This window comes from Oncorhynchus kisutch, linkage group LG7 (assembly GCF_002021735.2).
Source record: "Oncorhynchus kisutch isolate 150728-3 linkage group LG7, Okis_V2, whole genome shotgun sequence".
Classification (NCBI taxonomy): Eukaryota; Metazoa; Chordata; class Actinopteri; order Salmoniformes; family Salmonidae; genus Oncorhynchus; species Oncorhynchus kisutch.
This window is the reverse complement of record NC_034180.2, coordinates 247,541-272,540: the sequence shown is the minus strand read 5'-3', so window position 1 is coordinate 272,540 and position 25,000 is coordinate 247,541. Positions and strand designations below refer to the sequence as shown.

The following is a 25,000-nucleotide window of genomic DNA, read 5'->3' as shown; positions in this document are numbered from 1 at the left end:
GTGATGGGGTTTGGTTGGATTGTGATGGGGTTGGGTTGCTGCTTGAACCTTTCTCTCCCTTTGATCGGGTCAGAGGGGTTCCGCAAGAGTCTATTCCGGGGCAGCTTGTAAACGTGTTCTATGGATCTCTGGGTTTGTGTTGCCAGGGCCTGATTTGAGCTGCTACAGTGTTGGTTTATGATGAGCTGGCCTCAGAGTTAGCCATTTCAATTTACATCTTGTATGTCAATCAATTACATAATCACTTTAGTCACAATCAATCCTTGGGATTCATTTAAAAGGGCCAAACTGTGATATTTCTAGACAGTTATTATAAAGTGAAAGGCAGTAGTATAAATCAGAAACATTCTGTGGCTGTAGCCGTGCTTTCAGTCAGGTGGTGCCGGGTAGAGATTATAGGTCTTGAATTTGGTTGATTGGGTGACAGACAGGATACAATGTTAAACCATTACTTTCAAAGCCAGTCTCTCTCAGCTTTTCTGATTATGCCATTGATTGTCAATGGGATCCGCCATCTTAATTAGTGGCATCCTTTGTAGCCCTGGTTTTGCATTTGGCCGACAGACACCATCATTAATCATCAGGTAAATTAAAGTGATGGAGAACAGATTGGTTATTGAACTCGTTAATTAAAAAGGGCCACTGTAGTAGGTTATTCAGTATTTGACAAAGCGATGCAGATTGGAGTCCCAAATGGCACCTTTTTCACTATATAGTGCACTACTTTTGACCAGCACATATGACTATGATAAAAGGTAGTGCACTATGTAGGGAATAGGGTGCCATTTGGGATAGACAAATTGATGCACGTTCTACAATTAGGAGGGGAGGAATGCACTATGCAAAGAAGATGCCTTCTTTTTGATATCCCAGTCAATTTAGAACAGGTTGATCAGGCTTTAATTGAATTGTCCTGTTAATTCCACTGAAAATGTGGTGTTCAACCCACACAAAAAAAGTAGCTCAGGAGGTACAACATTACAAGCATGTCAGAACACTACCGTTTAACAGATGTTCGACCTACGTATGTTAAACCAACATATGTGCCGTTATTCAGTGTTTTTTGGGGGGGACCTTACACCCCCCTTACAGCTTTTTCTTTTGTTGTTACATGTACATTCTACACACATTCTACATATGTTTTTTATTTTTTTACAGTAGTTACATAGCAAGAATAAAGTCATTTGATATTTCGATAACCATGACATATAGAGAGATAGTACTTATACATTATAAATTGTGTTTTCATTCAAAACTATTATTAGAACATGAGCTTTTAAACGCACCCCTCATTCAGTGTTTCCTCTTTGACTTGTTTAGCCTAAAGACACTATCCAGGGGGGTTGCTTGATACTTACAGCACGCTTGATCATGAAAACCAATGGAGGACACATTCTTTCAGACAAGGAAAATGGGGCAAAACAGCTTGATGGGGTTCTGATCTGTCAGTCAGCCTCTAAACGAGTGTGGACCATAGAGTTGGATAGAGGGCACACTTGCCACAAACCCTTTTTTAGCATGGACAGCACAATTGAATGCATTCATCATTTCACTGGGTGGGACTTCTAATATTATAACGAGAGTCACACAATTCCACCCAGGTCACCAAGATGGATCAGCCAATGGATTATAATCCCGAGCATTGGGTGGGCTTTCTTTCCAACTCTATGGTGTGGAAGTGAAAAGGCTCACCTTGTTGTTCGTTCTGAAGACACAGCCTCAGCTCCTGTACAGTGGCCCGGTCCATAGCAGCCTGGACACGCAACACATCCAGCTCCTCCTCTAGGTTAGTCCTACCACCACACACATCAAAAAACAACACTTAAAACACAACGTTTTTCATCAAGACTTTAGTGACAGGAAGGGCAGTTTCTGTGTCAGACTTGCCCTCCTCTTCTCTCAACACACCTGGACCCAAGGAAAGGGAACATCTTGTTACATTCCTGTAAATGCCACTTCTAATTCCACATTACAACCATTGACTGTACGTGACAACTCCATTTTACTTTTAACCTGACAACCGTGGCATCAAATCCTCCTGTACGATACCGAGATGATTAAAATGAAGAGGAAGACTAGCTAATTAAGGCTGGATTTAATTCATGTGGAAATCAAAGTGACAAGAAACATGAAACCCAGGTAAGGAGGTGCAATGTGTGTGTGTGTGTGTGTGTGTGTGTGTGTGTGTGTGTGTGTGTGTGTGTGTGTGTGTGTGACGTGTGTATGAGCCCAATTAACTCTCTGCGATTAGCTTGATTCCCGCTAAAGGCTAATTAAGAGGAAAGGAGCCATGCTCGAGACTCTTGCACTTTCAAGTTATTATTAGGACCCAAAAAGAAGTCTGCGGAGGACACGGGTATAGGTTCCGCTGAGACCGTCGCACCTGAAAACACACACCTCGTTCCCCGCCCCTTCCCTCCACAGCCCCAAGCATCCGGGGAGATGGCGAAGCCAGAGAGAGAAGCACTGTCTGTGTGAACTACTGTTACTGTTCCAGTGGCATCACTCAACCTGATTTTCTTTTCTTGACTGACTGGTGGCTATTATAATACAGGTTCAACTAGGAGCATGGAACAGTCCAGTAATGAAACCTTACACACCTCCAGACCAGCGCCATACGAGTGCTAGTGAGGTGGTGTCAGCTTGGACCCTGGTTCTGTTAGTAAACACACATGGTGACGGCCTTCTAATGTTCTGTTCTGTACTGTTTCCTTCCATTCCACTCTGTTCCGTTCTTCTTCCAATGATGTCTTCACTTAACATGGACATGGACTGCTGAATGTTCTTACTGGTCGTTGGCAGTAAAATGTGAGTAGTTCTGGGTTAGGGGGCAGGGTAGTTAGCAGGCTTGAGGTGAGTGAAATGGCTCAGGGTTCACCACAGTAATACGGTGTGACTCGAGGCCTAGCTTCAAGTTGTATTAGTTGTATGTACAGGACACACATGGTATACACTGTCTAACTAAACACTTGCAGGTTCCTTCTGGACAATAAGATATAATAACAGATGAATGGGCTCACGTACCCACAGTGTAAATAAGTCCACTAATGACCCTCTCTGGGGGGTGAGACAGAGAGAAGGCAGATGGACACGTGTCGCTGCTTCACTATAGATCTTCCTCTGTAAATGAGCTGCAGTCGATGCAGGTTCCAGCTCCCAGCACTGCCCCAGGAATACTATTATGTATCCATACAGCCCGTTAATGGGACAAATTAACTTAACTCTGCCGCGTGTGGAACGGGCCAATTCCTTCTAATGTTTCTCCTTTATGCCTTGTCCGATGCCGGGACGTATCGACGTGACACCCAAGTTCATATTGAAGACACTATGTTTTGTTGAAGGATGAACATGTTTCTCTCAGTGATGCCGGATTAGATTCCAGACTGGGTTTTGTTTTGTGTCTGGGGACCTTCTGGTTGCCCACCATGACACCCTAGTAAAGAACCAGTATATATAGGAGACATATTAAACATATCTAATAAATGAATGCAGTCAGAGTGTGGCCCAATACGCCACACACAAGCAAGCAAACAGAGACACATTCCCTTGAAGGCAGCTACCGGTAGATAACTGTCCGTAGGTCCTAAGAAGACATTATAGGTGACAGTACTACGAGGCACTCTAAAGCAAACCTTGTCTTATTCCTCAACCCAACTAGATCACCTTCTACTGTATCTGCTCTCCCTCTCAACCAAACATTTACCTCACATCTCCAGCGCGGTGAGCTGTGGCGTTAGGCCTCTGGGCTGCGGTGTGGACACAGCTTTATTAGCCCTCAATCCAGCAGCCAGTACTGGAGGTCTCTTCAGACCCAACAGTTGTTCAATTAAAATACAGACCCAAGACCCGATGCAAATTCCTGTTTTTTTTTTGTCAACTGCATATAATTGTTTTATGAGAGGTTGCTAACTCCCAACTCCCTCCCGTTCGGTTCGCCCCCTTCTCCGTTTCCCTCTCCCTCTCGCTTCATAGGCTTGTGTGATTCCTTAGTGTGAATGCATCAATTTGAATAACAGATGTTTATTTGCAGTCTATTTGGTTCCCTGGGGTGAAGGGGGAGCGTGGCCCTCTCTAGAGGGTTGAGAGGCTGGTTGGATGTTAGATATCTCTTTGAATAAATACATAAGGAAGAGGGGATAACACCAGGGTTGCCTGAGGAGTGTCTGTATCTATCAGGCCGCCACACACAGGAGAACGGCTCAGAGTAAAATGAGTAGAAACAACAGCTAACCCCCCTGTTGTTCTGAGATCAGATACATAATGTACTACTCTTAGCTATAGAACAGTGGTTGGGAAAATCATGCCACTAAAATCTACGGAAGTCAATATTTTGCGGTGCTTGAATAAACGCATTCAAGGTGCATTTCCTATAGCAGTAATTCATTGCTCCTCTCTACATTACAATATCGTCTTCTGGGCTTCACCAATGATATTTTCGGCGTCCACAATAGCACCCTATTCCCTATATAGGGAACTACTTTTGGCCGTGTGAATGGGATGCCATTTCAGATGCAGCCATTGACTTCTGTTTCCTGGTCAAACAGACATGCATAAGGACACACTTGATCCACTACAGTGGCCCTACAGAACACTACTGATAGGTAGACTTTAATAATCCAAAAACAGATGTTTTCCTGTCCAACCCTTGACAGCGTCATAGAACAATGTTTGTGGTCAATCACACATCCTGTTCTCTCTTTTTCCCCTTTCTCTTCTGTTCAAATAAAGCCAGCAAATCCATCTCCAATTCCCTCATAACGCCTCGCCTGAGGTAGAATACAAACTCAGCAGGCTTGAAAGCGCTTTTACCTCCGCTAGCATCAAAATGAAAGAAAACAGACGGAACAGATGCGTTGGGCTTGGTAATGACGGCTCTGTGTTGTACGTCTCTGTTACGCTGTTTGTTAAAACCCTTCTCTCCTGGAATACTGTAGTAGCATCGGAGCCAGCCGAGCCCTGAGCCATCTATTCCAAGTCATTTGATCTTTTCTCTACCTGTGTTCCTCTAGAGTAGACTAACAGAGCTTAGAGCACACACCGCCAGCTCCGACCCACCGGGGATCACAGAGCAGTACATCATCTTTTGACCGCTGTGCTTTTCACGCGCCAGGCCTTCCCTCCATCTCACTCTCTCCCATTTCATGCTTGGCACATAAAAACATAGAAAAGAGAAAGAGTGAGTGAGAAAGAGAGAGAGAGAGAGGGGGTAAAAAAAAGTTATATGACTAGAGAGGAGAGCATGTCAGTACCCCCTGAAGAAGAGGTGAGGAAAGACATCATTTTGAGTCAGAGGGGAATTCCCCTCTCTCTGCAGCTTTAAGCTCAGAAAGGCAAGAGTATGTCTGTGTGTCCATACCAAATTACACCCTATTCCCTATTAAGTGCACCTCGTTTGATCAGGGCCCATAGGGCTCTGGTCAAATGTAGTGCACTATATAAGGTATAGGATGCCATTTGGGACACAGCCAGTGTCTAGTACGGACGGGGAGGGAGGACGGATAAGCCTCCGCTGTCAGCAGTAAAGTGTTGTAGTTCATACAACTCTCTGTTCTCGTGGCCACAGGCCATAATGCAACAACAACAGTGAAGCAGTGAGTCACTGAGCGGAGCCGGAGCGCGCCTCTCCTCCTCAGCCACGGGGCATTGATACGGGAGGTAAATAGGCCTCCATGTTCAGGCACTACTGGGGTGGACTAGTGAAAACGGTTAAGGAGGTCCATTGTGCCCGCCGCATTAAAATACCAGATTTGAGATTTCAGACCCTAAGAACAGTATTTTTGTTAAGTACGATCTCATCTGATGATGGCTTCTGTCATTACAACATACAAATACCACAAAAAGTAGACTGAACCCTGCTGTGTTTATACTACTGTTCAGTGTGTAGTGTTATGACATCTGTTGGCATGTTGTAAAGTGACATAACACACAGTATCTGACTAAACAGGTAGATATCACTGTAGAGATATACGTTCTCAGCTTGGTCCTGTGAAATGTGCTTATTATCTATATGTTGACGTTTCACAGCACAGCTTTAGTTCCCATGCCTTCTGAGTGTGGGCTGGCCGCGGTGCAATCCAGAGAGCAGGCAGGCTAGGGCTTGCCTCATAATTACCCAGTAAGTGTGCAGCAAAGTTTCAAAGAATAATTCATTTAGCAAATAATGAATAAAGGAGGCACTTTGGTGGTCGGTTATCAAAACAAACATAAAACATTCTGTCTTCTTTGTGTGTATGTGTGTGTGTGTGTGTGTGTGTGTGTGTGTGTGTGTGTGTGTGTGTGTGTGTGTGTGTGTCTGCCCCGTGCGTCCCTCCCCCTAACACTCCCTGGTCCGGGGGGGGGCAAAATACACTCATTACTTCTAATACATTTTAGCAATCAAGATGAAAGGAGAGAGAAAATACATGGCAGAGAGAAAGAGAGAGAGCAGACAACCCGGGTAAACTTTATTAAGCTTCATTAGAGTCAAACGTCTCCACCACGTCTGTAATGGTCACTCTCAGTAGAGGGGGCTTCTTCACCACTCCGTTCTTCCTACAAATCATCTCAAAGGCTTTTTATCCAACAGTAATAGCTGCCTAATTTATGCCTTGATGTCGACTGAGTGTACCGTCTTCAGTGTGAGGGCGCCGCCTGCCGCGGAGCGCGCCGGGTAGCCAGTGTTTAGTGTGTTTACGAGGGCCTAAATAACCCCTCCCTTTCACCCACAGACCGCTAACAACAATTAACGAGCGGCGGACAACCAGAGGACTACCAGAGACAGAACCATAATGATGGGAGATAAAAATGAACCCATGGCGAATCAACATTCCTCACCCAACCCGCTCCCGCCCTGCCTCTCCTCCACCAACGACAAAGAGGACAATCTGAATGCCTGGCCGGCGCTCCGGCGGCTTTCCTCTTTATTTGCTCATTCGCAATTGAAGTAATTCAGATCAATCTCCTCCAGAGTGCGCTTCGTGTTTGAGAGCCCATATTTGAAACGGGGGGTCTTTGTCTGAGGAGAACAACAATTGATGATTAAATAAAGGAGAAAGAGAGAGAAAGATTTCCTGCTGACTGCCTAATTTGATATCAAACCGATGGTAGAGTGGTCCCAATGGAAAATGTCAAGTCTTCTCTCAGGACCACTTCAAACGTGGGAGGGTAAATAGGCCTGTTTTAGGGCTATCAGGAGAGTCAGGGGAGTCTATAGACCTCGACACAAGAAACCAAGGGCAAGCCCAGTTTATACATTGAAACAGTGATCAGAGTGAGATTACAAATAAATCTATGATCTGTTTGATATAAACACAACGACAACAAAGGAAACAAACAATGCTATGACAGAGGGAATTTACACTACCGATGTGACTATGCACACTCACTGGACACATACTTACAGTGACACTCCAACACACACATACACACGCTCACACATACTTACACTGACGCTCCAACACACACATACACACGCTCACACATACTTACACTGACGCTCCAACACACACATACACACGCTCACACATACTTACACTGACGCTCCAACACACACATACACACGCTCACACATACTTACACGGACACTCCAACACACACATACAAAACACATGCACATTGACGGCACACACACATAGCTGCAGTTTATTATCTAACCTGATTGCCTAGTCACTTTGACCCCTACCTACATGTAGATTGGACGGTAATGAATTGCACGGTAAAGTCAACGTTGAATTCTATATTCGGGAGATGTGACCAACACAGTTTGATTTGAGATAACAAGTTAAACAGAATACTTCCCTGACTAGATCCATATGATTTATTCATTAGGACAAAGGGAAATGTCTAACATAAATGCAGGCGTTTAATCTAATGCTGCAGATCATGGTACTTCTAATGATGTCAGGGGAGACGCTAGTCCACCTTCACTTAAATCACCTAAACACACAGGTCTTAATAATACCCAGCAAGTTCAAGGGTATGAAGTTGAGTTCTTAAGCACTCTGTGCCTGATTGCATCCATGATCATTTCCATTGCAGGGAGCCAGTGGGAGAGAGATTAAAGTACCATAGTGGACCTGCAGCTGGTTCACCTTCCTTAACGGCCTCACCTCCACTAAAGGAACTAGAGGATCCAATAATTGGAGTGTTGCTGAGTTGAGAGCAACACTACAGGGACCCGGACCCAGGGAATAAACACAACACAAGCACACTCATTTTGGCAACAAATGGTTGATTGGACCACAAGCCTCTTTTATAAGTGCCTGTTTGGATGGGGGGAGCAATGATGAAACATCTGTACACAGCAGCTCAGGACAGAACGAGAGAGAGTGAGAGACCAAAAGACACAGAGAGAGAGACTGTAGCCCGAGAGAGAGAGACAGAGAGAGAGACAGAGAGAGCGAGAGAGAGAGAGACTTCAGCCCGAGAGAGAGAGACAGAGAGAGAGACAGAGAGAGAGACAGAGAGAGACAGAGAGAGAGACAGAGAGAGAGACAGCGAGAGAGCAAGAGCGAGAGACTTCAGCCCGAGAGAGAGACAGAGGCAGAGAGAGAGACAGAGAGAGAGAGACTTCAGCCCGAGACAGAGACAGAGAGAGAGAGAGAGAGAGAGAGAGAGAGAGAGAGAGACTTCAGCTCGAGAGAGAGAGAGAGAGAGAGAGAGAGAGCGAGAGACTTCAGCCCGAGAGAGAGACAGAGGCAGAGAGAGAGACAGAGAGACTTCAGCCCGAGACAGTGACAGAGACAGAGAGAGAGAGAGAGAGAGAGAGAGAGACTTCAGCTCGAGAGAGAAAGAGACAGAGAGAGACAGAGATTGAACAAACTACAGGACATAATGCAAACCCTCCAACCCAAAAAGGCCTGTGGTGTTAATGGTATCCTAAATGGAATTATAAAATATACAGACCACACATTCCAATTGGCTATACTTAAACTCTTTAACATCAGCCTCAGCTCTGGCATCTTCCCCAATATTTGGAACCAAGGACTGATCACCCCCATCCACAAAAGCGGAGACAAATTTGACCCCAATAACTACCGGGGGATATGCATCAACAGCAACCTTGAGAAATTCTCTGCATTATCATTAACAGCAGACTCGTACATTTCCTCACCAAAAACAATATTCAGAGCAAAGGTCAAATTGGCTTTTTACCAAATGACTGTACGACAGACCACGTATTCACCCTGCACACCCTAATTAACAACCAAACAAACCAACAGAGGGCAGTGCCTACGGCCCCAAGCTTCCTGCCATATAGGACCTCTATACCAGGCGGTGTTAGAGGAAAGCCCTAAATATTGTCAAAGACTCCAGCCACCCTAGTCATAGACTGTTCTATCTGCCACCGCATGGCAAGCGGTACCAGAGCGCCATGTCTAGTTCCAAGAGGCTTCTAAACAGCTTCTACCCCATTTCTTCTTTTTTTTGTGGTATTTTCTTAAAACTGCATTGTTGGTTAAGGGCTTGTAAGTTAGCATTTCACTGTAAGGTTGTATTCACCTGTTATATTCGGTGCATGTGTTTTGATTTGAAAACAAAGGCAAAGTCTTCTCACGCTTTGTTGAGTTCAAAATAGCTTTTGACTCAATTTGGCTTGAGAGTCTGCTATACAAATTGATGGAAAGTGGTGTTGGGGGAAAAACATACGACATTATAAAATCCATGTACACAAACAGCAAGTGTGCAATTAAAATGGCAAAAAACACATTTCTTTCCTCAGGGCCGTTGGGTGAGACAGGGATGCAGCTTAAGCCCCACCCTCTTCAACATATATATCAAAGAATTGGCGAGAGCACTAGAACAGTCTGCAACACCTGGCCTCATCCTACTAGAATCTGAAGTCAAATGTCTACTGTTTGCTGATGATCTGGTGCTTCTGTCCCCAACCAAGGAGGGCCAACAGCGGCACCTAGATCTTCTGCACAGATTCTGTCAGACCTGGGCCCTGAAATAACATTTCAGTAAGACAAAAAATAATGGGTGTTCCAAAAAAGGTCCAGTCGCCAGGACCACGAATACAAATTCCATCTGGACACCGTTGTCCTAGAGCACAAGAAAACTTACATACCTGGGCCTAAACATCCGCGCCACAAGTAACTTCCACAAAGCTGTGAACGATCTGAAAGACAAGGCAAGAAGGGCCTTCTATACCATCAAAAGGAACATAAAATTCAACATACCAATTAGGATCTGGCTAAAAATACTTGAATCAGTTATAGAACCCATTGCCCTTTATGGTTGTGAGGTCTGGGGTCCGCTCACCTACCAAGAATTCACAAAATGGGACAAACACCAATTTGAGACTCTACATGCAGAATTCTGCAAAAATATCCTCTGTGTACAACGTAAAACACCAAACAGAATGAGGCCGATACCCGCTAATTATCAAAATCCAGAAAAGAGACGTTAAAATCTACAACCACCTAAAAGGAAGCGATTCCCAAACCTTCCATAACAAAGCCCTCACCTACAGAGAGATGAACCTGGAGAAAAGTCCCCTAAGCAAGCTGGTCCTGGGGCTCTGTTCACAAACACAAACACACCCCACAGAGCCCCAGGACAGCAACACAATTAGACCCAACTAATCATGAGAAACAAAGAGATAATTACTTGGCACATTGGAAAGAATTAACAAAAAAACAGAGCAAACTAGAATGCTATTTGGCACTAAACAGAGAGTAAACAGTGGCAGAATACCTGACCACTGTGACTGACCCAAACTGAAGGAAAGCTTTGACTATGTACAGACTCAGTGAGCATAGCCTTGCTATTGAGAAAGGTTGCCATAGGCAGACCTGGCTCTCAAGAGAATGTGTGTATGTGCACATTGCCCACAAAATGAGGTGGAAACTGAGCTGCATGTCCTAACCTCCTTCCAAATTAATTTCCATATTAGAGACACATATTTCCCTCAGATTACACAGATCCATAAAGAATTCGAAACCAAATCCAATTTTGATAGACTTCCATAGATACTGGGTGAAATACAGTGCCATCACAGCAGCAAGATTTGTGACCTGTTACAGAACACAAGAAAAGGGCAACCAGTGAAGAACAAACACCAATGTAAATACAACCTATATTTATGTTTATTTATTTTCCCTTTTTTACTTTAACTATTTGCACATCATATAACTTTTGATATGTCTATTGTTTTGGAACATTTGTGAGTATAATGTCTACTGTTCAGTTTTATTGTTTTTTCCAACTTTTGCTTATTATCTACTTCACTTGCTTTGGCAATGTTAACATATGTTGCCCATGCCAATAAAACCCTGAAATTGAAAATGAGAGAGAGACTTTAGCCCAAGAAAAAAAGAGAGAGAGAGAGAGAGAGAGAGAGAGAGAGAGAGAGAGAGAGAGACAGACTTTAGCCAACAGAGAAGGTCTTTAGCTCAACAGAGAGAGAGAGAGAGAGAGAGAGAGAGAGAGAGAGAGAGAGAGAGAGAGAGAAGAGAGAGACAGAGAGAGACTTTAGCCAACAGAGAGGGTCTTTAGCTCAACAGAGAGAGAGAGAGAGAGAGAGAGAGAGAGAGAGAGAGAGAAAGGAAATGAGAGGGGTGAGAGAATATCCTTTAAGCATCTAAACATCCTAACAGCAGCCTTCGTTGGACTGTTATTGGGCCCAAACTCCTCCTCCTACCTCCAGCCAGGAGATAATTAGCCATTAGCAAATCATAGCTAACACTTACGAGGAGGCGCAACCTTCACAAGCACAATCATCTTAATATGGACGGCAGAATGGCAAACTGCCACTTATTATTGGGCCTTGCAGAAGCACTAGATGTCTACGTTCCAAATGGAACCCTATTCCCTATATAGTGCACTGCTTTTGACCAGTGCCGGGCCCACAGTGGTCTGGTCAAAAGATGTCCACTATTTTGGGAATAGGGTGCCATTTTGGGATACATCCGAAGTTTAGGGCTGGGGGTGTGTGTTGGTCTAGTTATTGCACCAACACGGCTCCCATCTCCTTAATTGTTGGCTATCAACAGTAATTTACATCGCCGGAGCCGCCAAACAGCTTGATATAGAAGCCCAGCCTAATTGCACCGTGTATGCTTCGTTTCTTGCCCCCCCCTTCCCCTGCCCTCCCACACACCCGCCTTCCCAAACACTCCCAATAGATATAAAGGGAGATGGGGTGAGGAGAGTGGGTTTGGGGAGAGGAGAAGGGGGGAGTGGGGAAGGTGGTCGGACGGACGGTGTGCCTGCTGCTTGCTTTTGCACACTGAGCCGTCTAATGGTCGTCGGGGCTGTTGCCGGGGCCAGGATCAAAGCATGGCGGTTCTGTGTGTATGGGGGGGGGGGGGGGGAGTCGTTTTTCGAAAGCACGAGTTAGAGACCTCCGCCAAGTTTACTTTGGGCCTTGGCGTGGGCGCTGGGGTAGCAAGTGCCTGGCTGGGTTGACGGGGATCAGCACTAACCCCGGAGGACAGGGGCTGCACAGCCTGAAAGGGAACGGGAGGTTTCCCGCTCTCCCTCGTGCTCCTCGCAGGTCAGTTGCAAGGACCGGGTAGGACGTTGCAGCCGCTTGCCCGGCCGGGAGGATCCTTAGCGGGCAGCGGCGGCTGGAGCTGTGGCGGCTGTATGCCTGGTCTGTAATTAGCTCGGACAGCTCTGGCTCAGAGAAAGAGGGAGAGAGAGAGAGGCAGCCGGGCTAGATCATAATGAGATCATCTGGGATTAGGAGGACCGGACAGGAGGAGGAGAGGGGAGGAGGAGGAGGAGACGGGAAGAGGAGGAGGAGAGCCCAGGCCTCAGCCTGCTACAGCACCACACTACAGAGGTGGGGTAGATTAGGGAACAGGGCAGAGTATGGAACGGGGTAGAGTAGGGAACGGGGTAGAGTAGGGAATGGGGTAGAGTAGGGAACGGGCTAGAGTAGGGAACGGGGTAGAGTAGGGTAGGGAACGGGGTAGGGTAGGGAACGGGGTAGAGTAGGGTAGGGAACGGGGTAGAGTAGGGAACGGGGTAGAGTAGGGTAGGGAACGGGGTAGAGTAGGGAATGGGGTAGAGTAGGGAACGGGCTAGAGTAGGGAATGGGGTAGAGTAGGGTAGGGAACGGGGTAGAGTAGGGTAGGGAATGGGGTAGAGTAGGGTAGGGAACGGGGTAGAGTAGGGAACGGGGTAGAGTAGGGTAGGACACGGGGTAGAGTAGGGAATGGGGTAGAGTAGGGTAGGGAACGGGGTAGAGTAGGGAACGGGGTAGAGTAGGGTAGAGTAGGGTAGGGATTGGGGTAGAGTAGGGTAGGGAACGGGGTAGGGTAGGGAACGGGGTAGAGTAGGGTAGGGAACGGGGTAGAGTAGGGAACGGGGTAGAGTAGGGTAGGGACGGGGTAGAGTAGGGAACGGGGTAGAGTAGGGTAGGGTAGGGGTAGAGTAGGGAACGGGGTAAAGTAGGGAACGGGGTAGAGTAGGGACGGGTAGGGGAAGCTTCTCCAGATCAAACAGAGGACTGGCTGGTCAGTGGTTGGCTGAGCCTGGTCTGGGCTGTACAGCAGTATGAGCCCTGGCAGAGTGGTAGGGAGCCGTAGTCAGAGGCCCTAATGAAGAGCAACACCTCCAACAGCCCTGGTAATTAACACAATCCCTGTCCCCCACCTTTTTCTCTCTCTCCCTCTGGTTACACCTCTATTGTCACAGAGGTTCAGTACCAGTTCAGTACACGGACAACATGTCCCCATAATACTCAACTGTCTGTTTACGTTCTTAGGTAGCTCTCCTTTACCAAACACATTCACATAGCCACATATCAGAGAACAGAACGGTCCAGTGAGGTATTTGATATAATTAATAGGTAGTGGTGATGAATGGAATCATACCCCAGAGCTGCAACTAACAGACCTGCCCGTCCCCACGTTCGTTGCAAAAAAGTGTAAGATAAAATTACTTTAATGAACAAATGTTTTGCTGTCCGCTGAGTAGAATGATTAAAATATATATGACGTGGAACATGGAACTGTTGTCAGATTAAAACAATCTATTTCTCACTATCATTAGAAACAACACGAAACTGAAGACGCTTCACAAAGACACTGCCAGAGCACACCGATAATGTGATATTTTTCTCTCCAACCAACAAAATCTTCGGGCCGGCAATTTTCCAAATGAGAGACGGGGCTAATGATCTAGTGTTGGAACCTGCTGGCTGGAAATAATGAGGAGGGGAGACGGACGCTGTGAAGTTCAGAAGGGCGTGCTCAAAGTTTAACACTGACAAACTGCGGGGGAGAGGTCGAGAGGTCAGACAGAGGTGAGGGCATGTGTGTGTAAAACGTGTGTGTGTAACGGTGTGCATGTGTGCAAATGACAATACTCTATATCAGCAAGCAATCAGGCCAACTGAGGAGGTATAGAGACAGAGAGAGACAGAGAGAGCGAGAGAGAGAGAGAGAGAGAGAGATGGAGAGATACAGAGAGAGAGAGAGAGAGACGGAGAGAGACGGAGAGAGACGAGAGAGACGGAGAGAGAGAGACGGAGAGAGATGGGGAGAGAGAGAGAGAGACGGAGAGAGAATTAACAAAAAAACAGAGCAAACTAGAATGCTATTTGGCCCTAAACAGAGAGTAACACAGTGGCAGAATACCTGACCACTGTGACTGACCCAAACTTAAGGAAAGCTTTGACTATGTACAGACTCAGTGAGCATAGCCTTGCTATTGAGAAAGGCCGCCGTAGGCAGACATGGCTCTCAAGAGAAGACAGGCAATGTGCACACTGCCCACAAAATGAGGTGGAAACTGAGCTGCACTTCCTAACCTCCTGCCCAATGTATGACGATATTAGAGAGACATATTTCCCTCAGATTACACAGATCCACAAAGAATTCGAAAACAAATCCAATTTTGATAAACTCCCATATCTACTGGGTGAAATTCCACAGTGTGCCATCACAGCAGCAAGATTTGTGACCTGTTGCCACAAGAAAAGGGCAACCAGTGAAGAACAAACACCATTGTAAATACAACCCATATTTATGCTTATTTATTTTCCCTTGTGTACTTTAACAATTTTTACATTGTTACAACACTGTATATATAGAGAGGAGTGGGACTTACATTGTTACAACACTGTATATATATATATGTGGGGACGGGCAGCCCCCATATATATATATATATATATTATGATATTTGTAATGTCTTTATTTGAAACTTCTGTATGTGTAATGTTTACTGTTAATTTTTAGTGTTTATTTCACTTTTTTATATTATCTACCTCACTTGCTTTGGCAATGTTAACACGTTTCCCATGCCAATAAAGCCCCTTGAATTGAATTGAGAGAGAGAGAGACAGAGAGAGACGGAGAGAGAGAGAGAGACAGAGAGAGAGAGAGAGAGAGAGATACAGAAAGAGAGAGCGAGAGAGAGCGAGAGAGATAGAGAGAGAGAGAGAGAGACAGAAAGAGAGAGAGAGAGAGCGAGAGAGAGATAGAGAGAGATAGAGAGAGAGAGAGAGAGAGAGAGAGAGAGCGAGAGAGAGATAGAGAGAGATAGAGAGAGAGAGAGAGAGAGAGAGAGAGAGAGAGAGAGAGAGAGAGAGAGGGAGAGAGAGACAGAGAGAGCGGAAGAGAGGAGTGGGACTTACTTGTGTGTAGTGAGCTTCTTGTTGAGGTGTTTGAAGTAGGCCAGCTCGTTCCACACCGCATCGCTGTTCTCCTGGCGGAGCTGCCACGGCTCTGCCCGCTGCTGGGCCCTGCCCCTGGGCCTGCACACACCAACACACACCAACACCAACACCACACACACACAAAACCCAGGGGAGAACAGTTAGTATCATACCTAGCAGCCTATGGTCAATTCACATGGGGAGAACTGTTGTTATTTAGACATTTGTAGCCGTATTCAAATGAGTGGCCTTGACTTTGATACTTCAGTGGCAAATCAAGTGCACACACACAGTTGGTGTTAGTTAAATCCCAGGGCAGTGCCCGAGTGGCTAGGCTGAGGAGTGCAGAGGATTCCCAGTGGGCCATGTAGATGTAAATAATGGCTAAAACACACCCAACCCAGGCCATTCTAACACATACACACATCACTTATGAATACTTAATGACACTTATACACGGTGGCGTGGCAGACACACACCCACCACCTATTTCCCCTCAGCCCCCAGTATCCTCCACATCAATCAATCCCAGCCTACCCACCCCCCCCCATCACCATTCAACTCCAATCAGTCCTTCATTTCAACACTTCTGGTGCAAAGACACAGAGACAAAAACCATCTAATAAAGAAGAGAACGCATGAGAGAACGCATTCTCTCTCTGTCTCTGTCTCTCTGTCTCTGTCTCTCTCTCTGTCTCTGTCTCTCTCTGTCTCTCTCTCTGTCTCTCTCTCTGTCTCTGTCTCTCTGTCTCTGTCTCTCTCTCTGTCTCTCTCTCTCTCTCTGTCTCTGTCTCTGTCTCTGTCTCTCTCTCTCTCTCTCTGTCTCTGTCTCTGTCTCTGTCTCTCTCTCGCTCTCGCTCTCTCTTTCTGTATCTCTCTCTCTCTCTCTCTCAACAGTAGGAACAGTACATTTGTTTTTCATTTGATACTGCTAATGCCCCTGTGAGCAATTTGGAGCCCTTTAACTTGTGGTATGGTGCCGACTGTGCGGTGCTGTAGTGTGTCTGAGCTGTCCTGTGATCCCCGGGTTTCTTTCCCCGAGAGCAAAGACTCTCTCTCTCTGATACAGAGAGATCACTGGAACTTCCCACAACAAAACTTAGACACCGAGGAGTATTCTATATGTATTCTAATGGTGAGTGGGGAGAGTATTGCGATGCAAAGTGCATTTCTCTACACTGTGTGTTGTATGCAGGAGCGAGCCCCTACAGCCTGCCGTCCTGTGGATCTGACCAGACAGACCTGCTACCAGGGATATGGATGGAACGCTTATCTTGTCTGCTCCTTTAAGCAATATTGTAATTGAGGTAGCCTAGCAGTTAAGAGCGTTGGGCCAGTAACAGAAAGGTTGCTGGTTCGAATCCTCGAGCCAACTAGGTGAAAAATCTGTCGATGTGCCCTTGAGCAATGCACTTAACCTTAATTACTCCTGTAAGCTGCTCTGGATAAGAGCATCTGCTAAAATATGTAAATGATTCACACTGTCTTCTGATAGGCCGAGAGGAGCGTTCTTCAGGGAGTGCCAAGGAGGCAGCGACTAGGAGTCCATTTTGGATCCAGCACCAGTCCAGCCCTCAGAGCTTCCCCCCAGCAGTCAACTAGTTTCCGTTATTAAGCAGCGAGGAAACAGAAATGGGAGAGCACTTTATTCACAGAGAAGACTCTCCGGCTAATTGCTTTTAATTCGAGGGGAATCTGTTTACGGGCGCAACTTTGATCAGACTGCAGACGTTTTAATAACCTTTCATTTATTTACTCATCCCATCATCCCAGTCTGATTAAAACTTTCTTCTCTCTAATATAAATAAGAAGTTGGGTTTTTTCTGCTCTTTTATTCTGTTTGGGCGCGTCTGGTGGTAATCATGAATGACAGTGCTGTTTCTCCGGAGCGGCCCAGCCCGGCTGCATGCTGATGAGGATAGAGAGAGTCCAGGGCCTGCAGCTGTGCTCTGATTCGCTGGTAGTTACCCTACTTCCTACTTCCTGTTCCAGTGTCCACACCACCCACACACACTGTCTGTCTGAAATGGAACGATATTCTCAAAATAGTGCACTACTTTTAACCAGAGCCTGAACTATAGGGAATAGGGTGCCATTTGGGAAACAGCCACTGCACATCAACCCAGACCCATAGAGCACCAATAATAACTGAGTCACTCAATAAGTCACTCTCCTGGAGAGAGAAACAAGATGAGTGTGAGGGTGGCAGCAGCAACATGCTGAAGAGGAAGCACAAACTAATGCTAATGGTTTCACCTGTCATAATGGGGGGAGGAGGTGGTCGATTCAATTTAAACTCCAGAACAGAATAAGAGGCAGGTAGAGGTGGTCTTCAGAACAGTTTACCCCCCCCCCCCCCCCTTCAGTCTAACACACAAAGGCAGGGCATAAAAGAAGCCCCTCCCCACCCCCACCACTTTCCCAGAAAACAATCAACACAGCGTGGCGGCAACTGGGAAATCCCTAACAAGCCCAAAATGCAATGAGAGTCGACGTTTTCCCCCCTGACTTGTTAGGCCTGATTCCACGGCTCTAACAGGGGTAGTGTTTAAGTGGTTTCTCCATTGTCTCCCCGTTCAGACTGGCATTACCCCCACTGGGTTTGGGACTATTTAAGGATGGATATGAGGGGTTAACCCATCCAAGTGAATGCCAACGATCATAAGGCTGAGGGGCTGCCTGGGTGGCGCCATCAAAGGCTGAGGATGAAAAGGGCAAAGCTGCATATCGTGTCAATTCTGTCTCCTGTCAAATGATGATGCCAATATGCAGGTGACAGGTCAGTCTGATGGCGTACTGGTTGATTGTGTCTTATGAGTCACCAATTCCCTATTTGCAACAAAACTGCTTTATAACATTTAAAATGGTACCTTTTTAATATGACTTATTGCCACAAGAGGTTACAAACTGAGAAAAATATCAGACAGACCTATTTTTTTCCTGCTAGCAAAGTGCGCCCTCGTTTTCATCAAGATCCAACAAGGAGACAACCACACACACCACACTTTCTTGATAACCTGCTAAAATGTACAGACGGGCACAAATGGTGTTGTTTCCAAGTGATGCTCTCTTCGTTCTCTCTGTCTGTCACACGCTCTCTCTGTCTGCCTGTCTTTGTTCCGTGCTGCACTGAGCTGCTCCTAGCTGAACGACGGGGAGGTGGTGGATGGTGAATACCCGCGCGCTCTACTTTCACACGGCCTCACGTTGCAGCCGCTGTTTTCTTTAATTAACCCGGGGAGAAAACAGCTGACAGGGTCAACACGTCGGTCCCGTGTGGATACCAACCCTACATACGCTTCCATTAGTTAGTGTTTTAAAAGGTTCTCCTCGCTGCCTGAAGCTTTGGGGGAGGAAGTCAGAAAGAGGGAGAACGTGTGTGTGTCATGTTAATGACATTTGCCGCCACGTTGCCCTCTTTGTGTGAAAACCCCGTGGTTTTAAACCAGGGGGATCGGAAGAGGAAATCACCCCCTCTCCACCTCGTCCCCCCCCCCGTCCCTCCCCAGGAGTTTCTCAGACACCCTGTCCCCTCTATAACGGACACCTTCAGCCTCCTGCCCTCAAGTCCTAATTGATGCCAGGGGAAGGAGAGAGAGAGACAGAGAGAGAAACAAAGACACGCACAGCGACTCAAACGCTAAGCAACGAAATTGATTCGCTTAAAACCCATGAAGCTTTTTCAAAGGTAAAGGTGTAATCCTCCCACACAGTAGGTCAGGTGATGACATGTAACATAAAGAGTAAAGGTCATGGGAGTATTTGAGAGAGTTTCAGTTGGGTTCTGATGTGTTCCAGAGGGTTCAGAAGGGCTTAACTAAAGAAAGAGGAGTTACGTGCCTTTAAACACTCCCCAAGGCAAGTTCATATTAACTCCAGGCTAAAGGGAACGGATTGCCACATGGTTTGAGATGATAAAATCCAGGATTTTTTAGAAAGTCTGTGCTGGCTTGGTTACACATACCTAATAGTTCCTGGAATAATGTGAAAAGACAGAGCACGTCTCTGTTCGGCACCACTGTGTGGAAGTGTGTCACCTGCCATCTATACCAGAACGTCAGTGTGCCTGTGGGTAGAAGTGTGTCACCTGCCACTCTATACCAGAACGTCAGTCTGCCGCTGGGTGGAAGTGTCACCTGCCACTCTACACCAGAACGTCAGTCTGCCGCTGGGTGGAAGTGTCACCTGCCACTCTACACCAGAACGTCAGTCTGCCTCTGGGTGGAAGTGTGTCACCTGCCACTCTATACCAGAATGTCGGTCTGCCGCTGGGTGGAAGTGTGTCACCTGCCACTCTATACCAGAACGTCAGTCTGCCGCTGGGTGGAAGTGTCACCTGCCACTCTACACCAGAACGTCAGTCTGCCTCTGGGTGGAAGTGTGTCACCTGCCACTCTATACCAGAATGTCGGTCTGCCGCTGGGTGGAAGTGTGTCACCTGCCACTCTATACCAGAACGTCAGTCTGCATCTGGGTGGAGGTGTGTCACCTGCCACTCTATACCAGAACGTCGGTCTGCCGCTGGGTGGAAGTGTCACCTGCCACTCTATACCAGAACGTCGGTCTGCCGCTGGGTGGAAGTGTGTCACCTGCCACTCTATACCAGAATGTCAGTCTGCATCTGGGTGGAAGTGTCACCTGCCACTCTATACCAGAACGTCAGTCTGCCTCTGGGTAGAAGTGTGTCACCTGCCACTCTATACCAGAACGTCGGTCTGCCGCTGGGTGGAAGTGTCACCTGCCACTCTACACCAGAACGTCAGTCTGCCTCTGGGTGGAAGTGTGTCACCTGCCACTCTATACCAGAATGTCGGTCTGCCGCTGGGTGGAAGTGTGTCACCTGCCACTCTATACCAGAACGTCAGTCTGCATCTGGGTGGAAGTGTGTCACCTGCCACTCTATACCAGAACGTCGGTCTGCCGCTGGGTGGAAGTGTCACCTGCCACTCTATACCAGAACGTCGGTCTGCCGCTGGGTGGAAGTGTGTCACCTGCCACTCTATACCAGAATGTCAGTCTGCATCTGGGTGGAAGTGTCACCTGCCACTCTATACCAGAACGTCAGTCTGCCGCTGGGTGGAAGTGTTACCTGCCACTCTATACCAGAACGTCGGTCTGCGGGTGGGTGGAAGTGTGTCACCTGCCACTCTACACCAGAACGTCGGTCTGCCACTGGGTGGAAGTGTGTCACCTGCCACTCTATACCAGAACGTCGGTCTGCCGCTGGGTGGAAGTGTCACCTGCCACTCTATACCAGAACGTCGGTCTGCCGCTGGGTGGAAGTGTGTCACCTGCCACTCTATACCAGAATGTCAGTCTGCATCTGGGTGGAAGTGTCACCTGCCACTCTATACCAGAACGTCAGTCTGCCGCTGGGTGGAAGTGTCACCTGCCACTCTATACCAGAACGTCGGTCTGCGGGTGGGTGGAAGTGTGTCACCTGCCACTCTACACCAGAACGTCGGTCTGCCACTGGGTGGAAGTGTGTCACCTGCCACTCTATACCAGAACTTCAGTCTGCCTCTGGGTGGAAGTGTGTCATCTGCCACTCTACACCAGAACGTCGGTCTGCCTCTGGGTAGAAGTGTGTCACCTGCCACTCTATACCAGAACGTCGGTCTGCCTCTGGGTGGAAGTGTGTCACCTGCCACTCTATACCAGAACGTCGGTCTGCCTCTGGGTGGAAGTGTGTCACCTGCCACTCTATACCAGAACGTCGGTCTGCCTCTGGGTGGAAGTGTCACCTGCCACTCTACACCAGAACGTCGGTCTGCCTCTGGGTAGAAGTGTGTCACCTGCCACTCTATACCAGAACGTCGGTCTGAGGCTGGGTGGAGGTGTTACCTGCCACTCTACACCAGAACGTCGGTCTGCCTCTGGGTGGAAGTGTGTCACCTGCCACTCTATACCAGAACGTCGGTCTGAGGCTGGGTGGAGGTGTTACCTGCCACTCTATACCAGAACGTTGGTCTGCCGCTGGGTGGAAGTGTGTCACCTGCCACTCTATACCAGAATGTCGGTCTGAGGCTGGGTGGAAGTGTGTCACCTGCCACTCTATACCAGAACGTCGGTCTGCCTCTGGGTGGAAGTGTCACCTGCCACTCTACACCAGAACGTCAGTCTGCCTCTGGGTGGAAGTGTGTCACCTGCCACTCTATACCAGAACGTCGGTCTGCCTCAGGGTAGAAGTGTGTCACCTGCCACTCTACACCAGAACGTCAGTCTGCATCTGGGTGGAAGTGTGTCTCCTGCCACTCTATACCAGAATGTCGGTCTGCCGCTGGGTGGAGGTGTGTCACCTGCCACTCTATACCAGAACGTCAGTCTGCTGCTGGGTGGAAGTGTCACCTGCCACTCTATACCAGAACGTCGGTCTGCGGCTGGGTGGAGGTGTTACCTGCCACTCTACACCAGAACGTTGGTCTGAGGCTGGGTGGAAGTGGTACCATAGAAATAGAATTCTAGTAGAGTAGAATATTGAATTCTACTTCTAGTAGGGTACTCACCGGCCCTGTGCGTCCTCCACCTCTCGGAGCTGGTCTTTGACCGTCCGGTAGTTGGTCTGGACGAGACGCAGGCGCTCGTGGCGTTTCTCATGGGCCCTCCGCAGCTCCTCGTTCTCGTCCGTCTGCCGGCCAGAGACATACAGCAGGTTACGTTACACAATGTGGCCACTTCACACATGCACTGCACAGGGAAATCAAATGATGTCACTGAAATGTGAAACCGGTCGGGGGTTGGGAGTGATGACAAATCTATCTGAAATGATAGAATGACTTAAATCTTACATTGAGAGCAGTGTATTTCCAAAAGATAGAAAATTGACCTAGAAACTGTGTAAATAATTTAATTACTGACAGTGTCAGTCTAGTACAGAACTGTACACCAGTGGAGGCTGGCGGGAGGAGCTATAGGAGAATGGGATCATTGTAATGGCTGGTATGGAATAAATGGAACGATATCAAACACATGGAAACATCGTTTGACTCTGGCCCCTTCATTCCTTTCCAGCCATTACAATGAGTCCTCCTATAGCTCGTCCCACCAGCCTCCACTGCTGTACACCCCCCAGGTCAGATATAACTCTTGTTACTGTAACATGTAGCTATAACAAATATGTGCTCCATTACTGAGGAAGCATCACCTCTCTCTGACATTGCAGTTCCTCTCCTTCTCTCTGACAAGTGTTCCTCCAGCATCCGAGGTTCGTTACAGGTACAACATTAATATGGTCAAGTCAACCGGAAGAGAGAGCACTTTGAACCTTCCTCACACTGCCCTCCCCCCTCCTCCACCCCCTCTCCCCTCAGCGGGGTACTGGTCATTGACTGGGGTCACCACCCAATTGGGGCGGCAATGACTGACAATTTAAAAAAAGAAAAGATTACAACGTGGGACTTTCAGGGGAGAGAAGGAGGAGAACATCTAGATGTTCCTGACAGGAACGCCTCTGCTATTCTGACCTTAACAGAGTGGGAGAAGAAAACACTTTAAAACAGGCAGGCTCGGGCTCGGGAGGGAGAAGAGGAGGAAAGATGACAGAGACAGAAAGAGAGAAAGAATAAGAGAGAGAGAGAAAGAGAAAGGGAGCAGAGCAGGTTTCTGCTTGAGTGGCCAGGCAGGGCTGGGGAGACTTCTCGTCGAGCGCCTTTTGAAGGGAAGAGCTTGTTTACTGCTGATATGACACGGCTGCCCTGCAGAGAGGGAAATGTGAGCTCTGAACCCTGTTATTATTAACAAGGACAAAGAGAACAGAGAGGAGCGGGAGCGGCAGCACACACATGGACGCACACACACACACACACACTCAGAGACAGACACACACACACACACACTCAAAGACAGACACACACACACACACTCAGAGACAGACACACACACACACACACTTTCTCTCACACTCCACCGATGTGACAAGTATGGATTTTTGTGTACTGGTGAGAGATATTCACAGAGGACATCCGTTACACGGGCTGCTTTTACAACACAAAGCCCCCAAACAAACGCAGCCTGGGTTTCTGCCTCTAATGAAAGGAGAGAGAGAACCAGACACACACACAGAGAGAGAGAGTCCTGACTGATTGATTGCAGAGGGGCTCTGGTCGGAGTGGCAGGGCATTAGCCACATCATTGCTTCCCAGGCCCCTTAGAGCTCCCACTGGGCCCCGGCCCCAACCCTGGTCATCACAGATCACACTTCAACCCCACCACCAGCAATCAATACTCCACAACACAACACACAGCCTGCTCTGGGTACACTGGTCCCAGACCCTAATCATCCAGCATGTATGTTCTCAAGCTGAAAAATAATTTGGTGTCTCTCAGACCTCAGAGAGAGACCGTGCTGTTGTTTACTTGTCTTGGAAGTGGCAAGTTTGTACAAAAAAAATGAAATAAATCAAAACGGTTTGTTAGGATCCCCTACTGTTCTGTCCAATTCAGCATTTAACTGATAAAATCACACTGGGTACACAGTATAAATTGTGTTCCCAATATAATGGGGTCAGTGACATCCACTGGGCGCACGTTTGTTTTACTATCTTTGTGGGGACCAAACAATTGATTCCCATTCAAAATCCTATTTTCCCTAAACCCAAACCCCTATTCCTATTCCTAAACCTAAGTCCTAACCCTAACTGTAACCCTAAACCTAACCCCTATTCCTAAACCTAACTCCTAACTCCTAACCCTAACCCTAACCCCTATTCCTAAACCTAACTCCTAACCCTAACCCTAAACCTAACCCCTATTCCTAAACCTAACTCCTAACCCTAAACCCTATTCCTAAACCTAACTCCTAACCCTAACTGTAACCCTAAACCTAACCCCTAAGACTAAACCAGCCTTTTTCCTTGTGGGGACCGGCGAAATGGCCCTACCTGTGCAAATTTTCCTTGTTTTACTATCCTTGTGAGGACTTCTGGTCCCCACAGGGACAGTAAAACCAAAAACACACACACACAACTCTGTTAAACGCCCCTCAGTCCGCACTACAGACATGTAAATGGAACCATTAAATAACACAGCCATGCGTATCATGAGCCATTAGCATCAGGCTGAGTGTCTGTCTAGTATGTGATGTAATAGGGACACTTTAGACCTGACACCAAAATAACTGCTAATATCCCTGGCTGAGTAAAGAGACATGACCTCCATGTATCTCTAGTGGACGGGGGGGAAGAGAGAGAGAGAGAGAGAGAGAGAGAGAGAGAGAGAGAGAGAGAGAGAGAGAGAGAGACAGAGAGAGACAGAGAGAGACAGAGAGAGACAGAGAGAGAGAGAGACATCGAGAGAGAGCGACATCGAGAGAGAGAGAGAGAGAGAGAGAGAGACAGAGAGAGAGAGACAGAGAGAGAGAGACAGAGAGAGAGAGACAGAGAGAGAGACATCGAGAGAGAGCGACATCGA

The 25,000-nt window shown here is 47.4% G+C and overlaps 1 protein-coding gene across 1 annotated transcript in view; it reads right to left on the bottom strand.

Moving 5' to 3' along the window:
* Nucleotides 1-25,000, bottom strand: part of cntln (centlein, centrosomal protein) — a gene marked incomplete at its 5' end in the record, with an annotated part of 88,742 nt that overhangs the window by 55,782 nt on the left and 7,960 nt on the right. Inside the window, 3 exon segments of the mRNA XM_031828251.1 lie at nucleotides 1,693-1,793; nucleotides 15,572-15,691; nucleotides 22,099-22,220. Of these exon segments, the coding sequence (XP_031684111.1) occupies nucleotides 1,693-1,747 (55 nt within the window).